Source organism: Lissotriton helveticus, chromosome 5_1, assembly GCF_964261635.1.
Source record: "Lissotriton helveticus chromosome 5_1, aLisHel1.1, whole genome shotgun sequence".
In the NCBI taxonomy this organism is placed as follows: Eukaryota; Metazoa; Chordata; class Amphibia; order Caudata; family Salamandridae; genus Lissotriton; species Lissotriton helveticus.
This window is the reverse complement of record NC_136065.1, coordinates 20,290,931-20,313,216: the sequence shown is the minus strand read 5'-3', so window position 1 is coordinate 20,313,216 and position 22,286 is coordinate 20,290,931. Positions and strand designations below refer to the sequence as shown.

Genomic DNA, 22,286 nt, shown 5'->3' with positions numbered 1-22,286 from the left:
CTTTCCTCTTCCCCTCCCCCTCCCTCTCTCCTTCTTTCCTCCTCCCCCTCCCTCTCTCCTTCTTTCCTCCTCCCCCCTCCCTCTCTCCTTCTTTCCTCTTCCCCTCCCCCCTCCCTCTCTCCTTCTTTCCTCCTCCCCTCCTACTCTCCTCCAGCCCCTCTCTCTTTTCTTCTGTGCCCTCTCTCCTTCTTTCCTCTCTCCTTCTTTCCTCTCTCCTTCTTTCCTCTTCCCCTCGCTCTCTCTCTTTTCTTCTGTGCCCTCTCTCCTTCTTTCCTCTCTCCTTCTTTCCTCTTCCCCTCGCTCTCTCTCTTTTCTTCTGTGCCCTCTCTCCTTCTTTCCTCTTCCCCTCCCTCCCCCTCTTCCGCTCCTCCAGCCCCTCTCTCTTTTCTTCTGTGGTCTCTCTCCTTCTTTCTTCTTCCCCTCCCTCCCTCTCTTTTCTTCCCCCCCCTCTCTCCTCCTTTCCTCTTCCCCTCCCTCCCCCTCTCCTCCTCTCCTCCTGCCCCCCTCTCCCTGTCCTTGTCTCGGGTGTGGTAACCCCTCTCTCTCCCCGGGAGGCCGCTCCGTCCCCGCTCATGTGATGACTTCCCTTTTCGCTTCAGTTCTCGTTTCCTCGCTCCCTTCACTCTGTCCTCCGAGGGCGACGCCGGGGCCCGTGAGGGAAGCGCCGGCCCGAGGGGCAGACCAGGGGCCTGTGGAGGCGGACGAGGGGTCTGTGAGGGCCCCGGAGGGCAGAGGGACCCAACCTGTGGACCTATCCTGTGGAGGCGGACACAGGCTCGTGAGGAACAGACAGAGGGTCTGTGGGGCCACCCTCAGGGGTCTGTGAGAGTAAATAGCCCTGGGCCCTATAGGTTCAGACGCAGCCTGTGAGGGCCCCCTCGACCCCCTGGCACCCGCAGCAGGGTCAGGCCAGACACAGACCCGCGAGGGACAGACAGACAGACATGGCCGCTGTGGGGCCGGGGTGCGAGGGCGCCGCTGGCGTGGCCCTGAGGGGACAGACCTGTGCCCTCGCTTCGGGGGGGCCCTCTGCCAGCTCCTGACCCGGCAGCCCTGCATGGCGACCCCTGGAGCGCCCCCCGGCCTCACCCCCCTCTGGAAGACTGTCCCGGGGAGTGAGAGGGCGAGGAGCGGACAGAGGGACGGACGATGAAGAGCCGGACCACCTGGTACTACATCCCGCCCGAGGTGAGTGAGGGGAAGGGGGATAGAGCTGCTGTATGAGAACTAGGCTCGTGGGAGCTGTGTCCCCTGGGGATAGCGCTGCTGTATGAGAACTAGGCTCGTGGGAGCTGTGTCCCCTGGGGATAGCGCTGCTGTATGAGAACTAGGCTCGTGGGAGCTGTGTCCCCTGGGGATAGCGCTGCTGTATGAGAACTAGGCTCGTGGGAGCTGTGTCCCCTGGGGATAGCGCTGCTGTATGAGAACTAGGCTCGTGGGAGCTGTGTCACCTGGGGGATAGCGCTGCTGTATGAGAACTAGGCTTGTGGGAGCTGTGTCTCCTGGGGATAGCGCTGCTGTATGAGAACTAGGCTTGTGGGAGCTGTGTCACCTGGGGATAGCGCTGCTGTATGAGAACTAGGCTTGTGGGAGCTGTGTCCCCTGGGGATAGCGCTGCTGTATGAGAACTAGGCTTGTGGGAGCTGTGTCACCTGGGGATAGCGCTGCTGTATGAGAACTAGGCTTGTGGGAGCTGTGTCCCCTGGGGATAGCGCTGCTGTATGAGAACTAGGCTTGTGGGAGCTGTGTCCCCTGGGGATAGCGCTGCTGTATGAGAACTAGGCTTGTGGGAGCTGTACCCCCTGGGGGATAGCGCTGCTGTATGAGAACTAGGCTTGTGGGAGCTGTGTCCCCTGGGGATAGCGCTGCTGTATGAGAACTAGGCTTGTGGGAGCTGTGTCACCTGGGGATAGCGCTGCTGTATGAGAACTAGGCTTGTGGGAGCTGTGTCCCTTGGGATAGCGCTGCTGTATGAGAACTAGGCTTGTGGGAGCTGTGTCCCCTGGGGATAGCGCTGCTGTATGAGAACTAGGCTTGTGGAGCTGTGTCCCCTGGGGATAGCGCTGCTGTATGAGAACTAGGCTTGTGGGAGCTGTGTCCCCTGGGGACAGCGCTGCTGTATGAGAACTAGGCTTGTGGAGCTGTGACCCCTGGGGATAGCGCTGCTGTATGAGAACTAGGCATGTGGAGCTGTGTCATCTGCGGATAGCGCTGCTGTATGAGAACTAGGCTTGTGGAGCTGTGTCCCCTGGGGATAGCGCTGCTGTATGAGACCTAGGCTTGTGGAGCTGTGTCCCCTGGGGACAGCGCTGCTGTATGAGAACTAGGCTTGTGGGAGCTGTGTCACCTGGGGGATAGCGCTGCTGTATGAGAACTAGGCTTGTGGGAGCTGTGTCCCCTGGGGACAGCGCTGCTGTATGAGAACTAGGCTTGTGGAGCTGTGTCCCCTGGGGATAGCGCTGCTGTATGAGAACTAGGCTCGTGGGAGCTGTGTCATCTGCGGATAGCGCTGCTGTATGAGAACTAGGCTTGTGGAGCTATGTCCCCTGGGGATAGCGCTGCTGTATGAGAACTAGGGTTGTGGAGCTGTGTCTCCTGGGTATAGCGCTGCTGTATGAGAACTAGGCTTGTGGAGCTGTGTCTCCTGGGTATAGCGCTGCTGTACGAGAACTAGGCTTGTGGAGCTGTGTCTCCTGGGGATAGCGCTGCTGTATGAGAACTAGGCTTGTGGGAGCTGTGTCACCTGGGGGATAGCGCTGCTGTATGAGAACTAGGCTTGTGGGAGCTGTGTCCCCTGGGGATAGCGCTGCTGTATGAGAACTAGGCTTGTGGAGCTGTGTCACCTGGGGATAGCGCTGCTGTATGAGAACTAGACTCGTGGGAGCTGTGTCACCTGGGGGATACCGCTGCTGTATGAGAACTAGGCTTGTGGAGCTGTGACCCCTGGGGATAGCGCTGCTGTATGAGAACTAGGCTTCTGGGAGCTGTGTCCCCACGAGACAGCGCTGCTGTATGAGAACTAGGCTTGTGGGAGCTGTGACCCCTGGGGATAGCGCTGCTGTATGAGAACTAGGCTTGTGGAGCTGTGTCCCCTGGGGGATAGCGCTGCTGTATGAGAACTAGGCTTGTGGGAGCTGTGTCACCTGGGGGATAGCGCTGCTGTATGAGAACTAGGCTTGTGGAGCTGTGTCTCCTGGGTATAGCGCTGCTGTACGAGAACTAGGCTTGTGGAGCTGTGTCTCCTGGGTATAGCGCTGCTGTATGAGAACTAGGCTTGTGGGAGCTGTGTCCCCACCAGACAGCGCTGCTCTATGAGACCTAGGCTTGTGGGAGCTGTGTCCCCTGGGGGATAGCGCTGCTGTATGAGAACTAGGCTTGTGGGAGCTGTGTCCCCTGGGGGATAGCACTGCTGTATGAGAACTAGGCTTGTGGGAGCTGTGTCCCCTGGGGATAGCGCTGCTGTATGAGAACTAGGCTTGTGGGAGCTGTGTCCCCTGGGGATAGCGCTGCTGTATGAGAACTAGGCTTGTGGGAGCTGTACCCCCTGGGGTAGCGCTGCTGTATGAGAACTAGCCTTGTGGGAGCTGTGTCACCTGGGGGGATAGCGCTGCTGTATGAGAACTAGGCTTGTGGGAGCTGTCACCTGGGGATAGCGCTGCTCTATGAGCCCTGAGCTGGGGATAGCGCTGCTGTATGAGAACTAGGCTCGTGGGAGCTGTGTCCCCTGGGGATAGCGCTGCTGTATGAGAACTAGGCTTGTGGGAGCTGTGTCACCTGGGGATAGCGCTGCTGTATGAGAACTAGGCTTGTGGGAGCTGTGTCCCCTGGGGATAGCGCTGCTGTATGAGAACTAGGCTTGTGGGAGCTGTACCCCCTGGGGTAGCGCTGCTGTATGAGAACTAGGCTTGTGGGAGCTGTGTCACCTGGGGGGATAGCGCTGCTGTATGAGAACTAGGCTTGTGGGAGCTGTCACCTGGGGATAGCGCTGCTCTATGAGCCCTGAGCTGGGGATAGCGCTGCTGTATGAGAACTAGGCTCGTGGGAGCTGTGTCTCCTGGGGATAGCGCTGCTGTATGAGAACTAGGCTTGTGGGAGCTGTGTCACCTGGGGGGATAGCGCTGCTGTATGAGAACTAGGCTTGTGGGAGCTGTCACCTGGGGATAGCGCTGCTGTATGAGAACTAGGCTCGTGGGAGCTGTGTCCCCTGGGGATAGCGCTGCTGTATGAGAACTAGGCTTGTGGGAGCTGTGTCACCTGGGGGATAGCGCTGCTGTATGAGACCTAGGCTTGTGGGAGCTGTGTCACCTGGGGGATAGCGCTGCTGTATGAGACCTAGGCTTGTGGGAGCTGTGTCTCCTGGGGATAGCGCTGCTGTATGAGACCTAGGCTTGTGGGAGCTGTGTCCCCTGGGGATAGCGCTGCTGTATGAGCCCTGAGCTGGGGATAGCGCTGCTGTATGAGAACTAGGCTTGTGGAGCTGTGTCCCCTGGGGATAGCGCTGCTGTATGAGAACTAGGCTTGTGGGAGCTGTGTCACCTGGGGATAGCGCTGCTGTATGAGAACTAGGCTTGTGGGAGCTGTGTCTCCTGGGGATAGCGCTGCTGTATGAGAACTAGGCTTGTGGGAGCTGTGTCACCTGGGGGATAGCGCTGCTGTATGAGAACAAGGCTTGTGGAGCTGTGTCACCTGGGGATAGCGCTGCTGTATGAGACCTAGGCTTGTGGGAGCTGTGTCTCCTGGGGATAGAGCTGCTGTATGAGCCCTGAGCTGGGGATAGTGCTGCTGTATGAGAACTAGGCTTGTGGAGCTGTGTCCCCTGGGGATAGCGCTGCTGTATGAGAACTAGGCTTGTGGGAGCTGTGTCACCTGGGGATAGCGCTGCTGTATGAGAACTAGGCTTGTGGGAGCTGTGTCCCCACGAGACAGCGCTGCTGTATGAGAACTAGGCTTGTGGGAGCTGTGTCTCCTGGGGATAGCGCTGCTGTATGAGAACTAGGCTTGTGGGAGCTGTGTCACCTGGGGATAGCGCTGCTGTATGAGAACTAGGATTGTGGGAGCTGTGCCCCCTGGGGATAGCGCTGCTGTATGAGAACTAGGCTTGTGGGAGCTGTGTCACCTGGGGATAGCGCTGCTGTATGAGAACTAGGCTTGTGGGAGCTGTGTCCCCTGGGGATAGCGCTGCTGTATGAGAACTAGGCTTGTGGGAGCTGTGTCCCCTGGGGGATAGCGCTGCTGTATGAGAACTAGGCTTGTGGGAGCTGTGTCCCCTGGGGATAGCGCTGCTGTATGAGAACTAGGCTTGTGGGAGCTGTGTCACCTGGGGATAGCGCTGCTGTATGAGAACTAGGCTTGTGGGAGCTGTGTCCCTTGGGATAGCGCTGCTGTATGAGAACTAGGCTTGTGGGAGCTGTGTCCCCTGGGGATAGCGCTGCTGTATGAGAACTAGGCTTGTGGAGCTGTGTCACCTGGGGATAGCGCTGCTGTATGAGAACTAGGCTTGTGGGAGCTGTGTCCCTGGGGATAGCGCTGCTGTATGAGAACTAGGCTTGTGGGAGCGGTGTCCCCTGGGGATAGCGCTGCTGTATGAAAACTAGGCTTGTGGAGCTGTGTCCCCTGGGGATAGCGCTGCTGTATGAGAACTAGGCTTGTGGGAGCTGTGTCCCCTGGGGACAGCGCTGCTGTATGAGAACTAGGCTTGTGGAGCTGTGACCCCTGGGGATAGCGCTGCTGTATGAGAACTAGGCATGTGGAGCTGTGTCATCTGCGGATAGCGCTGCTGTATGAGAACTAGGCTTGTGGAGCTGTGTCCCCTGGGGATAGCGCTGCTGTATGAGACCTAGGCTTGTGGAGCTGTGTCCCCTGGGGACAGCGCTGCTGTATGAGAACTAGGCTTGTGGGAGCTGTGTCACCTGGGGGATAGCGCTGCTGTATGAGAACTAGGCTTGTGGGAGCTGTGTCCCCTGGGGACAGCGCTGCTGTATGAGAACTAGGCTTGTGGAGCTGTGTCCCCTGGGGATAGCGCTGCTGTATGAGAACTAGGCTCGTGGGAGCTGTGTCATCTGCGGATAGCGCTGCTGTATGAGAACTAGGCTTGTGGAGCTATGTCCCCTGGGGATAGCGCTGCTGTATGAGAACTAGGGTTGTGGAGCTGTGTCTCCTGGGTATAGCGCTGCTGTATGAGAACTAGGCTTGTGGAGCTGTGTCTCCTGGGTATAGCGCTGCTGTACGAGAACTAGGCTTGTGGAGCTGTGTCTCCTGGGGATAGCGCTGCTGTATGAGAACTAGGCTTGTGGGAGCTGTGTCACCTGGGGGATAGCGCTGCTGTATGAGAACTAGGCTTGTGGGAGCTGTGTCCCCTGGGGATAGCGCTGCTGTATGAGAACTAGGCTTGTGGAGCTGTGTCCCCTGGGGGATAGCGCTGCTGTATGAGAACTAGGCTTGTGGAGCTGTGTCACCTGGGGATAGCGCTGCTGTATGAGAACTAGACTCGTGGGAGCTGTGTCACCTGGGGGATACCGCTGCTGTATGAGAACTAGGCTTGTGGAGCTGTGACACCTGGGGATAGCGCTGCTGTATGAGAACTAGGCTTCTGGGAGCTGTGTCCCCACGAGACAGCGCTGCTGTATGAGAACTAGGCTTGTGGGAGCTGTGACCCCTGGGGATAGCGCTGCTGTATGAGAACTAGGCTTGTGGAGCTGTGTCCCCTGGGGGATAGCGCTGCTGTATGAGAACTAGGCTTGTGGGAGCTGTGTCACCTGGGGGATAGCGCTGCTGTATGAGAACTAGGCTTGTGGAGCTGTGTCTCCTGGGTATAGCGCTGCTGTACGAGAACTAGGCTTGTGGAGCTGTGTCTCCTGGGTATAGCGCTGCTGTATGAGAACTAGGCTTGTGGGAGCTGTGTCCCCACCAGACAGCGCTGCTCTATGAGACCTAGGCTTGTGGGAGCTGTGTCCCCTGGGGGATAGCGCTGCTGTATGAGAACTAGGCTTGTGGGAGCTGTGTCCCCTGGGGGATAGCACTGCTGTATGAGAACTAGGCTTGTGGGAGCTGTGTCACCTGGGGGATAGCGCTGCTGTATGAGAACTAGGCTTGTGGAGCTGTGTCTCCTGGGTATAGCGCTGCTGTATGAGAACTAGGCTTGTGGAGCTGTGTCCCCTGGGTATAGCGCTGCTGTATGAGAACTAGGCTTGTGGGAGCTGTGACCCCTGGGGATAGCGCTGCTGTATGAGAACTAGGCTTGTGGAGCTGTGTCCCCTGGGGGATAGCGCTGCTGTATGAGAACTAGGCTTGTGGGAGCTGTGTCACCTGGGGGATAGCGCTGCTGTATGAGAACTAGGCTTGTGGAGCTGTGTCTCCTGGGTATAGCGCTGCTGTATGAGAACTAGGCTTGTGGAGCTGTGTCTCCTGGGTATAGCGCTGCTGTACGAGAACTATGCTTGTGGAGCTGTGTCTCCTGGGTATAGCGCTGCTGTATGAGAACTAGGCTTGTGGGAGCTGTGTCCCCACCAGACAGCGCTGCTCTATGAGACCTAGGCTTGTGGGAGCTGTGTCACCTGGGGGATAGCGCTGCTGTATGAGAACTAGGCTTGTGGGAGCTGTGTCCCCACCAGACAGCGCTGCTCTATGAGAACTAGGCTTGTGGAGCTGTGCCCCCTGGGGATAGCGCTGCTGTATGAGAAATAGGCCAGTCAGTCAAAAAGGCTTTATTTCGATAAAAAGTTATCATAAAAGCTGCACATAAATCAAATACATCAAGTTTAAAAGCAAAAAGCAAACATGAACATACAGAAAGAGTTTGACCCAATAGAAAAAGTTAGTTAAAAGTTTACAAAATTTTCAAAAAAGTTCATTTAGCAGTTGGTTTAAAAAAAAGAATTAAACAGTTGATTTTAGCCTTTTAGTTCGAATTGACCAAGCCCATGATAAAAATTTAGCTAGGGCGCAAACATAGGTGGCACGACTGTCAGACATTAATATCCGAATTGCGGCCATGTGGCTCCTAGTGCCCAACTGCCGGCATAGATTTTTGAGCCAAGCCCTCCTGGGAAGGGCATACTCTCCGCACTCAAACATAAAATGTGCCACTGTCTCTGGTTTACATAGGCATACTGGGCAAAGTTCTGTAGTCTGTGCAGGGGATTTCCAACGTGAAGTAAAATGGTACAAAGGAAGAGTTCCTGCTCTAAATTTGAAGTACAGAGCCCTATCAAAGGGTTTTTCAATGATATCAAGGTACACTTCCCGTTTGGGTTGGTCCTTAAACTTCAAGAAGTCCTCCGTAAGTCTGCCCATAGTAGTGCTAGTGTTCCTTTGTGGCAAAATCCAGTCCCAATAAAGCTTCTTAAGAGTTGACTTCGGTGGTGAGGATCTGTTGACCCACGCTTCATTTAAGCCCAGATTTAATAGCAATGTCTTAATATCTCTCAGCCATTTGATGTTATGCCACCCTGGTAATGACATGATTTCTGCTAGACCTTGCGCGTATTTGCCAAGTTCCTCCACACACCACAGTCGTGCCCATAGCAAAAGTGGACGGAGTCTTGCAAGGTCATCAATTGGGCGGCAACCTAGGTCCAACATTAGCGGGACCGTGGGGGTACCCTGAAGGAGAGACATAATCGCTTTACAAAATTTCTTCTCTGATCTTGGTAAATCGTCAGTGATGGATGAGCCCCAAAGTTCAGCCCCGTAAAGAGCAGAACTAACCCCTTTAGCCGAATAGATCTCAAGGACTACAGCTATTGGTCTTATTGTGCAGGAGCGTTGTTCTTTTAAAAGAGCTCCTGTTGTCCTCTTGTGGGTTAACAACATTTTGTCCAAATGTGGGGACCATTCCATTTTGTGTGAAAGGCGAATACCAAGATAGTCGAAGACTTCTACCCTCTCCAGGGGTTCAGCGTTCAGGGTAGGGGAGCGGACTGGTTTTTTAGGAGGATTCAACACAAGGTATTTTGTCTTGCTTTTGTTGATTGCCAGGCCTCGTTTGGAGCAGAAGGATTGAAAGTTATTTAAGAGCCTTTGGAGGCCAATTGGGGTTTTTGATATTAAGAGTGTGTCATCCGCGAAGAGGAGGGTAGGTATGCGTTCACCAGCCAGGGATGGTTCATCTGAAGGATGTTCCCGGAGATGCTCAACCACCCCATTGATGTAAAGAGAAAAAAGGGTGGGAGCTAACACACATCCCTGGCGGACCCCTCTCTCAACCGGGATGCTGCTTGTTTTTTCTCCCCCTGGGCCCCACCTAATCTGGGCAAAGCTGTTCTCATGCAACCTAACAAGAAGTGATAATAAGTAATGGGGCAACCCCATGTCGGCCAATACACTCCATAGGATCTCCCTAGGTACAAGGTCAAAGGCAGTCTTTAAATCGATAAACGCGAGATAAAGACTGCCCTTGCCTATAACCACGACTTTCCAATACACCATCATTAGTCTAAAAGCTTGTTCGATTGTCCCGGTGCCCACTCTAAAACCCGCCTGGTAGTCAGAGAGGATTTTATTTTCATCTACCCAGTCTAGTATTCTGACCAGTAGGACCTTTCCAACTACTTTTTGGCTAATATCTAACAGGCTAATGGGCCTATAATTTGATGGATCATCTCTGGGGCATTTTTTATAAATAGGGACCACCTCCGCCCCTTTCCACGAAGAGGGGATAGGGGCACCCCTACAGATGGAGAAAAGTAGGGAGTGAATCAATTTTCCCCACTTCGGGATGTCAAATCTCAAGAACTAGGCTTCTGGAAGCTGTGTCCCCACGAGACAGCGCTGCTGTATGAGAACTAGGCTTGTGGAGCTGTGACCCCTGGGGATAGCGCTGCTGTATGAGAACTAGGCTTCTGGGAGCTGTGTCCCCACGAGACAGCGCTGCTGTATGAGAACTAGGCTTCTGGGAGCTGTGCCCCCTGGGGATAGCGCTGCTGTATGAGAACTAGGCTTGTGGAGCTGTGTCACCTGGGGGATAGCGCTGCTGTATGAGAACTAGGCTTGTGGAGCTGTGACCCCTGGGGATAGCGCTGCTGTATGAGAACTAGGCTTCTGGGAGCTGTGTCCCCACGAGACAGCGCTGCTGTATGAGAACTAGGCTTGTGGAGCTGTGACCCCTGGGGATAGCGCTGCTGTATGAGAACTAGGCTTCTGGGAGCTGTGTCCCCACGAGACAGCGCTGCTGTATGAGAACTAGGCTTGTGGGAGCTGTGACCCCTGGGGATAGCGCTGCTGTATGAGAACTAGGCTTGTGGAGCTGTGTCACCTGGGGATAGCGCTGCTGTATGAGAACTAGACTCGTGGGAGCTGTGTCACCTGGGGGATAGCGCTGCTGTATGAGAACTAGGCTTGTGGAGCTGTGTCACCTGGGGATAGCGCTGCTGTATGAGAACTAGACTCGTGGGAGCTGTGTCACCTGGGGATACCGCTGCTGTATGAGAACTAGGCTTGTGGAGCTGTGACCCCTGGGGATAGCGCTGCTGTATGAGAACTAGGCTTCTGGGAGCTGTGTTCCCACGAGACAGCGCTGCTGTATGAGAACTAGGCTTGTGGGAGCTGTGACCCCTGGGGATAGCGCTGCTGTATGAGAACTAGGCTTGTGGGAGCTGTGTCTCCGGAAGATAGCGCTGCTGTATGAGAACTAGGCTTGTGGGAGCTGTGTTCCAGTCATGGGCAGACGGCGGGCCGTCCTTGAACAGTCATGGGCAGACTGCGGGCAGTCCTTGAGCAGTCATGGGCAGACGTTGGGCAGTCCTTGGGCAGATGGTGGGCCGTCCTTGAACAGGGACACAGTGCTCTTTCTTTTTTACAATGCCAGAGGTTAAAACCTCCAATAGCAAGACCTATAGCACTGTAAATGCTTGTTTTAAATGCAGCCCGTTTTCCTTGAAGGAAAACTGGATGCATTTAAAAACAAGCATTTCCTTATAAGTATTTAGTGATGCATCACAATATCCTTGGTGCAATAACATCAACTGTTGCACGGCTAAACACTTATAAGGTCCCAAAGGCAAGACCTATTGGTTATGCCAATGCTTGTTTTAATTGTTTGAGAGAATATTTGTGCTGGTCATGTTTATGTGTGTGTTCGTTTTTTATTTTGCCTAACGGAGTCTTTTTGCAGTAATATAAACTTCAGCGGGGTGCGGCTCAGGCCATAGATACATCTTTTAAGAGTCTTAGCGGAATTGGATCCTGGGCCGGCCATTGTGTCAAGGATCACACGGCTCGACTTAAGTTCGCCGTACAAAGGTAGTGATAAGGAGGTGAGCTCGGAGCTGACAGGTGAGATTACAGGCCCTGGAGACGGCGGTATCAGCAGCAAAGCTCCCCGTGGGGTCCCAGTCACAGAGAGGGGCACACCAGACAGCTAAGGTTCAAGAAAGGGAGGCCCATGGAATGGAATGTGAGAGCAGAGCAGAGGAGACGGAGAGCAGAGCGGTGTGTGCTGAAGAACACAAGCGGGAACAGAGTGTGCCCCCGAGCTAGACGTTTCTGAGACAGTGACTGGCACGGCACTGAGGCCTGGAAAGTAACTTCAGTAACGGAGCAGAGAAGCGGAGAAAGATTGACGTAGACTTGTGGAAGAGAGAGCTGAGGCCCCTTCTAACACTAAAGTGACAGCAAAGAGAGGGGGGCTGCAGCGTGTCACTGAAAGAGGGGCCACCTACGGAGTAGGATTAAATTACGAACACTGGGCATGGGTGGAGGGAGGGAAAGAAGGGAGGGGTGTGTGAGAGCAGAGAGAAACCATTAACAGCGCGGCGCTCGTAAAAGGGCGGCTTGCTGATTATGTTGCAACAAGCCAGAACTATTGTCTTTGTCAATGGCTGTTAGATGCATAAGATTAAAAAAAGCAACAACTATGGCTTCGTTGCATATAATATTGAAAATGATTCAGTTCTAAAATGATGACTCTGCGAAAGAACTATAACCAGGCTCTTTGAAGTCCCCTGGCAGAAGCAATAGCTGTGGAGAGCGATGGGGGAATGGAGATTACCACGGCACAAATATTAACAAACCCCGTACTGATGCTGCTAGCACACAATGCGTTAACATTCCCACCGCTGAACTTTGCAGTATCTGTATACGCACACATCCTTTGGCTAGTTGGAGAAGGGCGCCACCACTGCTCTTTCACAGGTTGCATTTTAACTAAGGCGTGACCTGCATTTGCATCCTTGCTTCAGATAGTTGCTACTCTACCCTCGCGGCTTTGAAGAAACGTGTGCTCTCGCTCATGTTGACAAAGAAGATGCGTCGGTGTTGAAAGCGATCTAATCACAGATTTATTGGCCTGTTAAACGGGAATCCTAGTAACCAGCACAATAAAATAGACCTTCGCTGTGCGCTGAAAGAGATGTATTTGTAGGAACCCCTTTTGCGGAGGACACAGCGAAAGAGGCAGCAAGGTATCAACTGCGCGTAAGAAACTAGCAGCATTAGGATAGCTCATCATATGACGTGTACCAAAGGGCGCCAACATTGTACGCTTTACTGACGAAGCGCACATTATGGCCGCTGGGTTGGCCAGGTGTCCTCTTCTCAGAGGCGCTTGAGTGAGTGTGCTGGCACGGAGTGGGAAGTTGTGCAAAACAAGCAACAACAAGACAAGCCCGGCTTCAAAAGTGGTGCGCACACGAGCGAACGTGAAAGCAGCGAGTTTGCACATATTTTTCCAATTAATGCGAGACGCGGCGGGGGAAGGGCAGAAGAGCATGGAGAGATGAAAGCCAGATGGCGCCTGATCGGGCGCTGAAAGCTGCCAGCTGCGCGCGTGCACGCTCGCGTAACCGTAAGCGCTAGACCAGCAAAAACATGTGGTAGCACTTTTAAAAGCCCACATACTAAATGTCTAGCAGGGCAGTGCTTGCGCTAGTTCAGGCGAGACCTAAAGAAAAATTACACTTTTCAGTTAAATTTTTTATGGGCAGGCAGTGGTCCCTGGGACCGACCAAAGGACTGGGAGTGTTTCAAAGCACAGGTGGGAGGGAATACCAGCGCTTAGAAGTGAGGAAAAAGACTGAACGCCCTGCCTGGCGTGCCAGGCCGATATGAGGGATGTGAGTCATGGGTTTGAGGGATGTGAGCCATGGAAATCGGGGATGAGTTTAAATATCTAAGGAGCACATGGGTCAGAGGAAGATCCAGAAATAACAAGAGAGACAGGGGTTAGTGTCCTCTGGGAGGAAAGATGATGATGCGGGCTATAAACAGGGCTCAGGGGAGGAAAGGTGATGATGTGGCTATAAACAGGGCCCAGGGGAGGAAAGGTGATGACGTGGCTATAAACAGGGCTCAGGGGAGGAAAGGTGATGATGTGAGCTATAAACAGGGCTCAGGGGAGGAAAGGTGATGATATGAGCTATAAACAGGGCTCTGGGGAGGAAAGGTGATGATGTGAGCTATAAACAGGGCCCAGGGGAGGAAAGGTGATGATGTGGGCTATAAACAGGGCTCAGGGGAGGAAAGGTGATGATGTGGCTATAAACAGGGCCCAGGGGAGGAAAGGTGATGACGTGGCTATAAACAGGGCTCAGGGGAGGAAAGGTGATGATGTGAGCTATAAACAGGGCTCAGGGGAGGAAAGGTGATGATGTGGCTATAAACAGGGCCCAGGGGAGGAAAGGTGATGACGTGGCTATAAACAGGGCTCAGGGGAGGAAAGGTGATGATGTGAGCTATAAACAGGGCTCAGGGGAGGAAAGGTGATGATATGAGCTATAAACAGGGCTCTGGGGAGGAAAGGTGATGATGTGAGCTATAAACAGGGCCCAGGGGAGGAAAGGTGATGATGTGAGCAATAAACAGGGCTCAGGGGAGGAAAGATGATGATGTGAGCTATAAACAGGAACCAGGGGTGGAAAGATGATGATGTGGGCTATAAACAGAGCTCAGGGGAGGAAAGGTGATGATGTGGGCAATAAACAGGGCTCTGGGGAGGAAAGGTGATGATGTGGGCAATAAACAGGGCTCTGGGGAGGAAAGGTGATGATGTGAGCAATAAACGGGGCCCAGGGGAGGAAAGGTGATGATGTGAGCAATAAACGGGGCCTTGGGGAGGAAAGGTGATGATGTGAGCAATAAACGGGGCCTTGGGGAGGAAAGGTGATGATGTGGGCAATAAACAGGGCTCAGGGTAGGAAAGGTGATGATGTGGGCAATAAACAGGGCTCCGGGGAGGAAAGGTGATGATGTGAGCAATAAACAGGGCTCTGGGGAGGAAAGGTGATGATGCGGGCTATAAACAGGGCTCAGGGGAAGAAAGGTGATGATGTGAGCAATAAACGGGGCCCAGGGGAGGAAAGGTGATGATGTGGGCAATAAACAGGGCTCCGGGGAGGAAAGGTGATGATGTGAGCAATAAACAGGAACCAGGGGTGGAAAGATGATGATGTGGGCTATAAACAGAGCTCAGGGGAGGAAAGGTGATGATGTGGGCAATAAACAGGGCTCTGGGGAGGAAAGGTGATGATGTTGGCTATAAACAGGGCCCAGGGGAGGAAAGGTGATGATGTGAGCAATAAACAGGGCTCTGGGGAGGAAAGGTGATGATGTGAGCAATAAACAGGGCTCTGGGGAGGAAAGGTGATGATGTGGGCAATAAACGGGGCCTTGGGGAGGAAAGGTGATGATGTGAGCAATAAACAGGGCTCTGGGGAGGAAAGGTGATGATGTGGGCAATAAACAGGGCTCTGGGGAGGAAAGGTGATGATGTGAGCAATAAACGGGGCCCAGGGGAGGAAAGGTGATGATGTGAGCAATAAACGGGGCCTTGGGGAGGAAAGGTGATGATGTGAGCAATAAACGGGGCCTTGGGGAGGAAAGGTGATGATGTGGGCAATAAACAGGGCTCAGGGTAGGAAAGGTGATGATGTGGGCAATAAACAGGGCTCCGGGGAGGAAAGGTGATGATGTGAGCAATAAACAGGGCTCTGGGGAGGAAAGGTGATGATGCGGGCTATAAACAGGGCTCAGGGGAAGAAAGGTGATGATGTGAGCAATAAACGGGGCCCAGGGGAGGAAAGGTGATGATGTGGCTATAAACAGGGCCCAGGGGAGGAAAGGTGATGATGTGGCTATAAACAGGGCTCAGGGGAAGAAAGGTGATGATGTGAGCAATAAACGGGGCCCAGGGGAGGAAAGGTGATGATGTGAGCAATAAACAGGGCTCTGGGGAGGAAAGGTGATGATGTGGGCAATAATCAGGGCTCTGGGGAGGAAAGGTGATGATGTGGGCAATAAACAGGGCTCTGGGGAGGAAAGGTGATGATGTGGGCAATAAACAGGGCTCTGGGGAGGAAAGGTGATGATGTGAGCAATAAACGGGGCCCAGGGGAGGAAAGGTGATGATGTGGCTATAAACAGGGCTCTGGGGAGGAAAGGTGATGATGTGGGCAATAAACGGGGCCCAGGGGAGGAAAGGTGATGATGTGAGCTATAAACGGGGCCCAGGGGAGGAAAGGTGATGATGTGAGCAATAAACGGGGCCCAGGGGAGGAAAGGTGATGATGTGAGCAATAAACAGGGCTCTGGGGAGGAAAGGTGATGATGTGGGCTATAAACAGAGCTCAGGGGAGGAAAGGTGATGATGTGGGCAATAAACAGGGCTCTGGGGAGGAAAGGTGATGATGTGGGCAATAAACAGGGCTCTGGGGAGGAAAGGTGATGATGTGGGCAATAAACAGGGCTCTGGGGAGGAAAGGTGATGATGTGAGCAATAAACGGGGCCCAGGGGAGGAAAGGTGATGATGTGGCTATAAACAGGGCTCTGGGGAGGAAAGGTGATGATGTGGGCAATAAACGGGGCCCAGGGGAGGAAAGGTGATGATGTGAGCTATAAACGGGGCCCAAGGGAGGAAAGGTGATGATGTGGCTATAAACAGGGCTCTGGGGAGGAAAGGTGATGATGTGAGCTATAAACGGGGCCCAGGGGAGGAAAGGTGATGATGTGGGCAATAAACAGGGCTCTGGGGAGGAAAGGTGATGATGTGAGCTATAAACGGGGCCCAGGGGAGGAAAGGTGATGATGTGGGCAATAAACAGGGCTCAGGGGAGGAAAGGTGATGATGTGAGCTATAAACGGGGCCCAGGGGAGGAAAGGTGATGATGTGGGCAATAAACAGGGCTCTGGGGAGGAAAGGTGATGATGTGGGCAATAAACAGGGCCCAGGGGAGGAAAGGTGATGATGTGGGCAATAAACAGGGCCCAGGGGAGGAAAGGTGATGATGTGGGCAATAAACGGGGCCCAGGGGAGGAAAGGTGATGATGTGGGCAATAAACAGGGCTCTGGGGAGGAAAGGTGATGATGTGGGCAATAAACGGGGCCCAGGGGAGGAAAGGTGATGATGTGAGCTATAAACAGGGCTCAGGGGAAGAAAGGTGATGATGTGAGCAATAAACAGGGCTCTGGGGAGGAAAGGTGATGATGTGAGCTATAAACAGGGCTCAGGGGAGGAAAGGTGATGATGTGGGCTATAAACGGGGCCCAGGGGAGGAAAGGTGATGATGTGAGCTATAAACGGGGCTCAGGGGAGGAAAGGTGATGATGTGGGCTATAAACAGGGCTCTGGGGAGGAAAGGTGATGATGTGAGCTATAAACAGGGCTCAGGGGAAGAAAGGTGATGATGTGAGCAATAAACGGGGCCCAGGGGAGGAAAGGTGATGATGTGAGCTATAAACGGGGCCCAGGGGAGGAAAGGTGATGATGTGGGCAATAAACAGGGCTCTGGGGAGGAAAGGTGATGATGTGAGCTATAAACAGGGCTCTGGGGAGGAAAGGTGATGATGTGGGCAATAAACAGGGCCCAGGGGAGGAAAGGTGATGATGTGGCTATAAACAGGGCTCAGGGGAAGAAAGGTGATGATGTGAGCTATAAACGGGGCCCAGGGGAGGAAAGGTGATGATGTGGGCAATAAACAGGGCTCTGGGGAGGAAAGGTGATGATGTGAGCAATAAACGGGGCCCAGGGGAGGAAAGGTGATGATGTGGGCAATAAACAGGGCTCTGGGGAGGAAAGGTGATGATGTGAGCTATAAACAGGGCTCTGGGGAGGAAAGGTGATGATGTGAGCTATAAACAGGGCCCAGGGGAGGAAAGGTGATGATGTGAGCTATAAACGGGGCCCAGGGAAGGAAAGGTGATGATGTGGGCAATAAACAGGGCTCAGGGGAGGAAAGGTGATGATGTGAGCTATAAACGGGGCCCAGGGAAGGAAAGGTGATGATGTGGGCAATAAACAGGGCTCTGGGGAGGAAAGGTGATGATGTGAACAATAAACAGGGCTCAGGGGAAGAAAGGTGATGATGTGAGCTATAAACGGGGCCCAGGGAAGGAAAGGTGATGATGTGAGCTATAAACGGGGCCCAGGGGAGGAAAGGTGATGATGTGGCTATAAACAGGGCCCAGGGGAGGAAAGGTGATGATGTGAGCTATAAACGGGGCCCAGGGGAGGAAAGGTGATGATGTGGGCAATAAACAGGGCTCTGGGGAGGAAAGGTGATGATGTGAGCTATAAACAGGGCTCAGGGGAGGAAAGGTGATGATGTGGGCTATAAACGGGGCCCAGGGAAGGAAAGGTGATGATGTGAGCTATAAACAGGGCCCAGGGGAGGAAAGGTGATGATGTGAGCTATAAACGGGGCCCAGGGGAGGAAAGGTGATGATGTGAGCAATAAACAGGGCTCAGGGGAGGAAAGGTGATGATGTGAGCAATAAACGGGGCCCAGGGGAGGAAAGGTGATGATGTGAGCTATAAACAGGGCCCAGGGGAGGAAAGGTGATGATGTGAGCTATAAACAGGGCCCAGGGGAGGAAAGGTGATGATGTGGCTATAAACAGGGCTCTGGGGAGGAAAGGTGATGATGTGGGCTATAAACAAGGCTCAGGGGAGGAAAGGTGATGATGTGAGCTATAAACAGGGCCCAGGGGAGGAAAGGTGATGATGTGAGCAATAAACAGGGCTCTGGGGAGGAAAGGTGATGATGTGAGCAATAAACAGGGCTCTGGGGAGGAAAGGTGATGATGTGGGCAATAAACAGGGCTCAGGGGAGGAAAGATGATGATGTGAGCTATAAACAGGGCTCAGGGGAGGAAAGGTGATGATGTGGCTATAAACGGGGCCCAGGGGAGGAAAGGTGATGATGTGAGCAATAAACGGGGCCCAGGGGAGGAAAGGTGATGATGTGAGCTATAAACGGGGCCCAGGGGAGGAAAGGTGATGATGTGAGCTATAAACAGGGCTCAGGGGAAGAAAGGTGATGATGTGAGCAATAAACGGGGCCCAGGGGAGGAAAGGTGATGATGTGGCTATAAACGGGGCCCAGGGGAGGAAAGGTGATGATGTGAGCAATAAACGGGGCCCAGGGGAGGAAAGGTGATGATGTGGCTATAAACAGGGCTCAGGGGAGGAAAGGTGATGATGTGGGCTATAAACGGGGCCCAGGGGAGGAAAGGTGATGATGTGGCTATAAACAGGGCTCAGGGGAGGAAAGGTGATGATGTGGGCAATAAACAGGGCTCTGGGGAGGAAAGGTAATGATGAGGGCAATAAACAGGGCTCTGGGGAGGAAAGGTGATGATGTGAGCTATAAACAGGGCTCTGGGGAGGAAAGGTGATGATGTGGGCAATAAACAGGGCCCAGGGGAGGAAAGGTGATGATGTGAGCTATAAACAGGGCTCTGGGGAGGAAAGGTGATGATGTGAGCAATAAACGGGGCCCAGGGGAGGAAAGGTGATGATGTGGGCAATAAACAGGGCTCTGGGGAGGAAAGGTGATGATGTGGGCAATAAACGGGGCCCAGGGGAAGAAAGGTGATGATGTGAGCTATAAACAGGGCTCTGGGGAGGAAAGGTGATGATGTGGCTATAAACGGGGCCCAGGGGAGGAAAGGTGATGATGTGAGCTATAAACAGGGCTCAGGGGAGGAAAGGTCATGATGTGGGCAATAAACGGGGGCCAGGGGAGGAAAGGTGATGATGTGAGCTATAAACAGGGCTCAGGGGAGGAAAGGTGATGATGTGGGCAATAAACAGGGCTCTGGGGAGGAAAGGTGATGATGTGGGCTATAAACAGGAACCAGGGGTGGAAAGATGATGATGTGAGCTATAAACAGAGCTCAGGGGAGGAAAGGTGATGATGTGAGCTATAAACGGGGCTCTGGGGAGGAAAGGTGATGATGTGGCTATAAACAGAGCTCAGGGGAGGAAAGGTGATGATGTGGGCAATAAACAGGGCTCAGGGGAGGAAAGGTGATGATGTGGGCAATAAACAGGGCCCAGGGGAGGAAAGGTGATGATGTGGCTATAAACGGGGCCCAGGGGAGGAAAGGTGATGATGTGAGCTATAAACAGGGCTCAGGGGAAGAAAGGTGATGATGTGAGCAATAAACGGGGCCCAGGGGAGGAAAGGTGATGATGTGGCTATAAACGGGGCCCAGGGGAGGAAAGGTGATGATGTGAGCAATAAACGGGGCCCAGGGGAGGAAAGGTGATGATGTGGCTATAAACAGGGCTCAGGGGAGGAAAGGTGATGATGTGGGCTATAAACAGGGCTCTGGGGAGGAAAGGTGATGATGTGGCTATAAACAGGGCTCTGGGGAGGAAAGGTGATGATGCGGGCTATAAACAGGGCTCTGGGGAGGAAAGGTGATGATGTGGGCAATAAACAGGGCTCTGGGGAGGAAAGGTGATGATGTGGGCAATAAACAGGGCTCTGGGGAGGAAAGGTGATGATGTGAGCAATAAACGGGGCCCAGGGGAGGAAAGGTAATGATGAGGGCTATAAACAGGGCTCTGGGGAGGAAAGGTGATGATGTGGGCAATAAACAGGGCTCTGGGGAGGAAAGATGATGATGTGGGCAATAAACAGGGCTCTGGGGAGGAAAGGTGATGATGTGAGCAATAAACGGGGCCCAGGGGAGGAAAGGTAATGATGAGGGCTATAAACAGGGCTCTGGGGAGGAAAGGTGATGATGTGGGCAATAAACAGGGCTCTGGGGAGGAAAGGTGATGATGTGGGCAATAAACAGGGCTCTGGGGAGGAAAGGTGATGATGTGGGCAATAAACGGGGCCCAGGGGAGGAAAGGTGATGATGTGATCTATAAACGGGGCCCAGGGGAGGAAAGGTGATGATGTGGGCAATAAACAGGGCTCTGGGGAGGAAAGGTGATGATGTGGGCAATAAACAGGGCTCTGGGGAGGAAAGGTGATGATGTGGGCAATAAACAGGGCTCTGGGGAGGAAAGGTGATGATGTGGCTATAAACAGGGCTCAGGGGAAGAAAGGTGATGATGTGAGCAATAAACGGGGCCCAGGGGAGGAAAGGTGATGATGTGGGCTATAAACAGGGCTCTGGGGAGGAAAGGTGATGATGTGGGCTATAAACAGGGCTCAGGGTAGGAAAGGTGATGATGTGGGCAATAAACAGGGCTCAGGGGAGGAAAGGTGATGATGTGGGCTATAAACAGGGCTCTGGGGAGGAAAGGTGATGATGTGGGCTATAAACAGGGCTCAGGGTAGGAAAGGTGATGATGTGGGCAATAAACAGGGCTCCGGGGAGGAAAGGTGATGATGTGGGCTATAAACAGGGCTCAGGGTAGGAAAGGTGATGATGTGAACAATAAACAGGGCCCAGGGGAGGAAAGGTGATGATGTGGGCAATAAACAGGGCCCAGGGGAGGAAAGGTGATGATGTGGGCAATAAACAGGGCTCTGGGGAGGAAAGGTGATGATGTGGGCAATAAACAGGGCCCAGGGGAGGAAAGGTGATGATGTGGGCAATAAACAGGGCCCAGGGGAGGAAAGGTGATGATGTGGGCAATAAACGGGGCCCAGGGGAGGAAAGGTGATGATGTGGGCTATAAACAGGGCTCTGGGGAGGAAAGGTGATGATGTGAACAATAAACAGGGCCCAGGGGAGGAAAGGTGATGATGTGAGCAATAAACAGGGCTCTGGGGAGGAAAGGTGATGATGTGAACAATAAACAGGGCCCAGGGGAGGAAAGGTGATGATGTGAGCAATAAACAGGGCTCAGGGGAGGAGGAAAGGTGATGATGTGGGCAATAAACGGGGCCTTGGGGAGGAAAGGTGATGATGTGAGCAATAAACAGGGCTCAGGGGAGGAGGAAAGGTGATGATGTGGGCAATAAACAGGGCCCAGGGGAGGAAAGGTGATGATGTGGGCTATAAACAGGGCTCAGGGGAGGAAAGGTGATGATGTGGGCAATAAACAGGGCTCTGGGGAGGAAAGGTGATGATGTGGGCAATAAACAGGGCTCTGGGGAGGAAAGGTGATGATGTGAGCAATAAACAGGGCTCTGGAGAGGAAAGATGATGATGTGAGCTATAAACGGGGCCCAGGGGAGGAAAGGTGATGATGTGGGCAATAAACAGGGCCCAGGGGAGGAAAGGTGATGATGTGGGCAATAAACAGGGCTCTGGGGAGGAAAGGTGATGATGTGGGCAATAAACAGGGCCCAGGGGAGGAAAGGTGATGATGTGGGCTATAAACGGGGCTCTGGGGAGGAAAGGTGATGATGCGGGCTATAAACAGGGCTCAGGGGAGGAAAGGTGATGATGTGGGCTATAAACAGGGCTCTGGGGAGGAAAGGTGATGATGTGGGCAATAAACAGGGCCCAGGGGAGGAAAGATGATGATGTGGGCAATAAACGGGGCCCAGGGGAGGAAAGGTAATGATGAGGGCTATAAACAGGGCTCTGGGGAGGAAAGGTGATGATGTGAGCAATAAACGGGGCCTTGGGGAGGAAAGGTGATGATGTGGGCAATAAACAGGGCTCAGGGTAGGAAAGGTGATGATGTGGGCAATAAACAGGGCTCTGGGGAGGAAAGGTGATGATGTTGGCTATAAACAGGGCTCTGGGGAGGAAAGGTGATGATGTGGGCAATAAACGGGGCCCAGGGGAGGAAAGGTAATGATGAGGGCAATAAACAGGGCTCAGGGGAGGAAAGGTGATGATGTGGCTATAAACAGGGCTCTGGGGAGGAAAGGTGATGATGTGGGCAATAAACGGGGCCCAGGGGAGGAAAGGTGATGATGTGGCTATAAACAGGGCTCAGGGGAGGAAAGGTGATGATGTGGCTATAAACAGGGCTCTGGGGAGGAAAGGTGATGATGTGAGCAATAAACGGGGCCCAGGGGAGGAAAGGTGATGATGTGATCTATAAACGGGGCCCAGGGGAGGAAAGGTGATGATGTGAGCAATAAACAGGGCTCAGGGGAGGAAAGGTGATGATGTGGGCAATAAACGGGGCCCAGGGGAGGAAAGGTGATGAT

The 22,286-nt window shown here is 53.5% G+C and overlaps 1 protein-coding gene across 3 annotated transcripts in view; it reads left to right on the top strand.

Moving 5' to 3' along the window:
- The window catches only part of RGL2 (ral guanine nucleotide dissociation stimulator like 2), a 256,218-nt gene that overhangs the window by 51,534 nt on the left and 182,398 nt on the right, over window positions 1-22,286 (top strand). The window contains exon 1 of one of the 3 annotated variants that reach the window (XM_078641625.1): window positions 1,030-1,188. The exons of the other annotated variants lie outside the window; for them this stretch is intronic. Within the exon in view, the coding sequence (XP_078497751.1) occupies window positions 1,150-1,188 (39 nt within the window). The 5' untranslated portion in view covers window positions 1,030-1,149. Of the gene's footprint in view, window positions 1-1,029; window positions 1,189-22,286 lie in introns of those variants that run through there. 3 annotated transcript variants of the gene reach the window in all.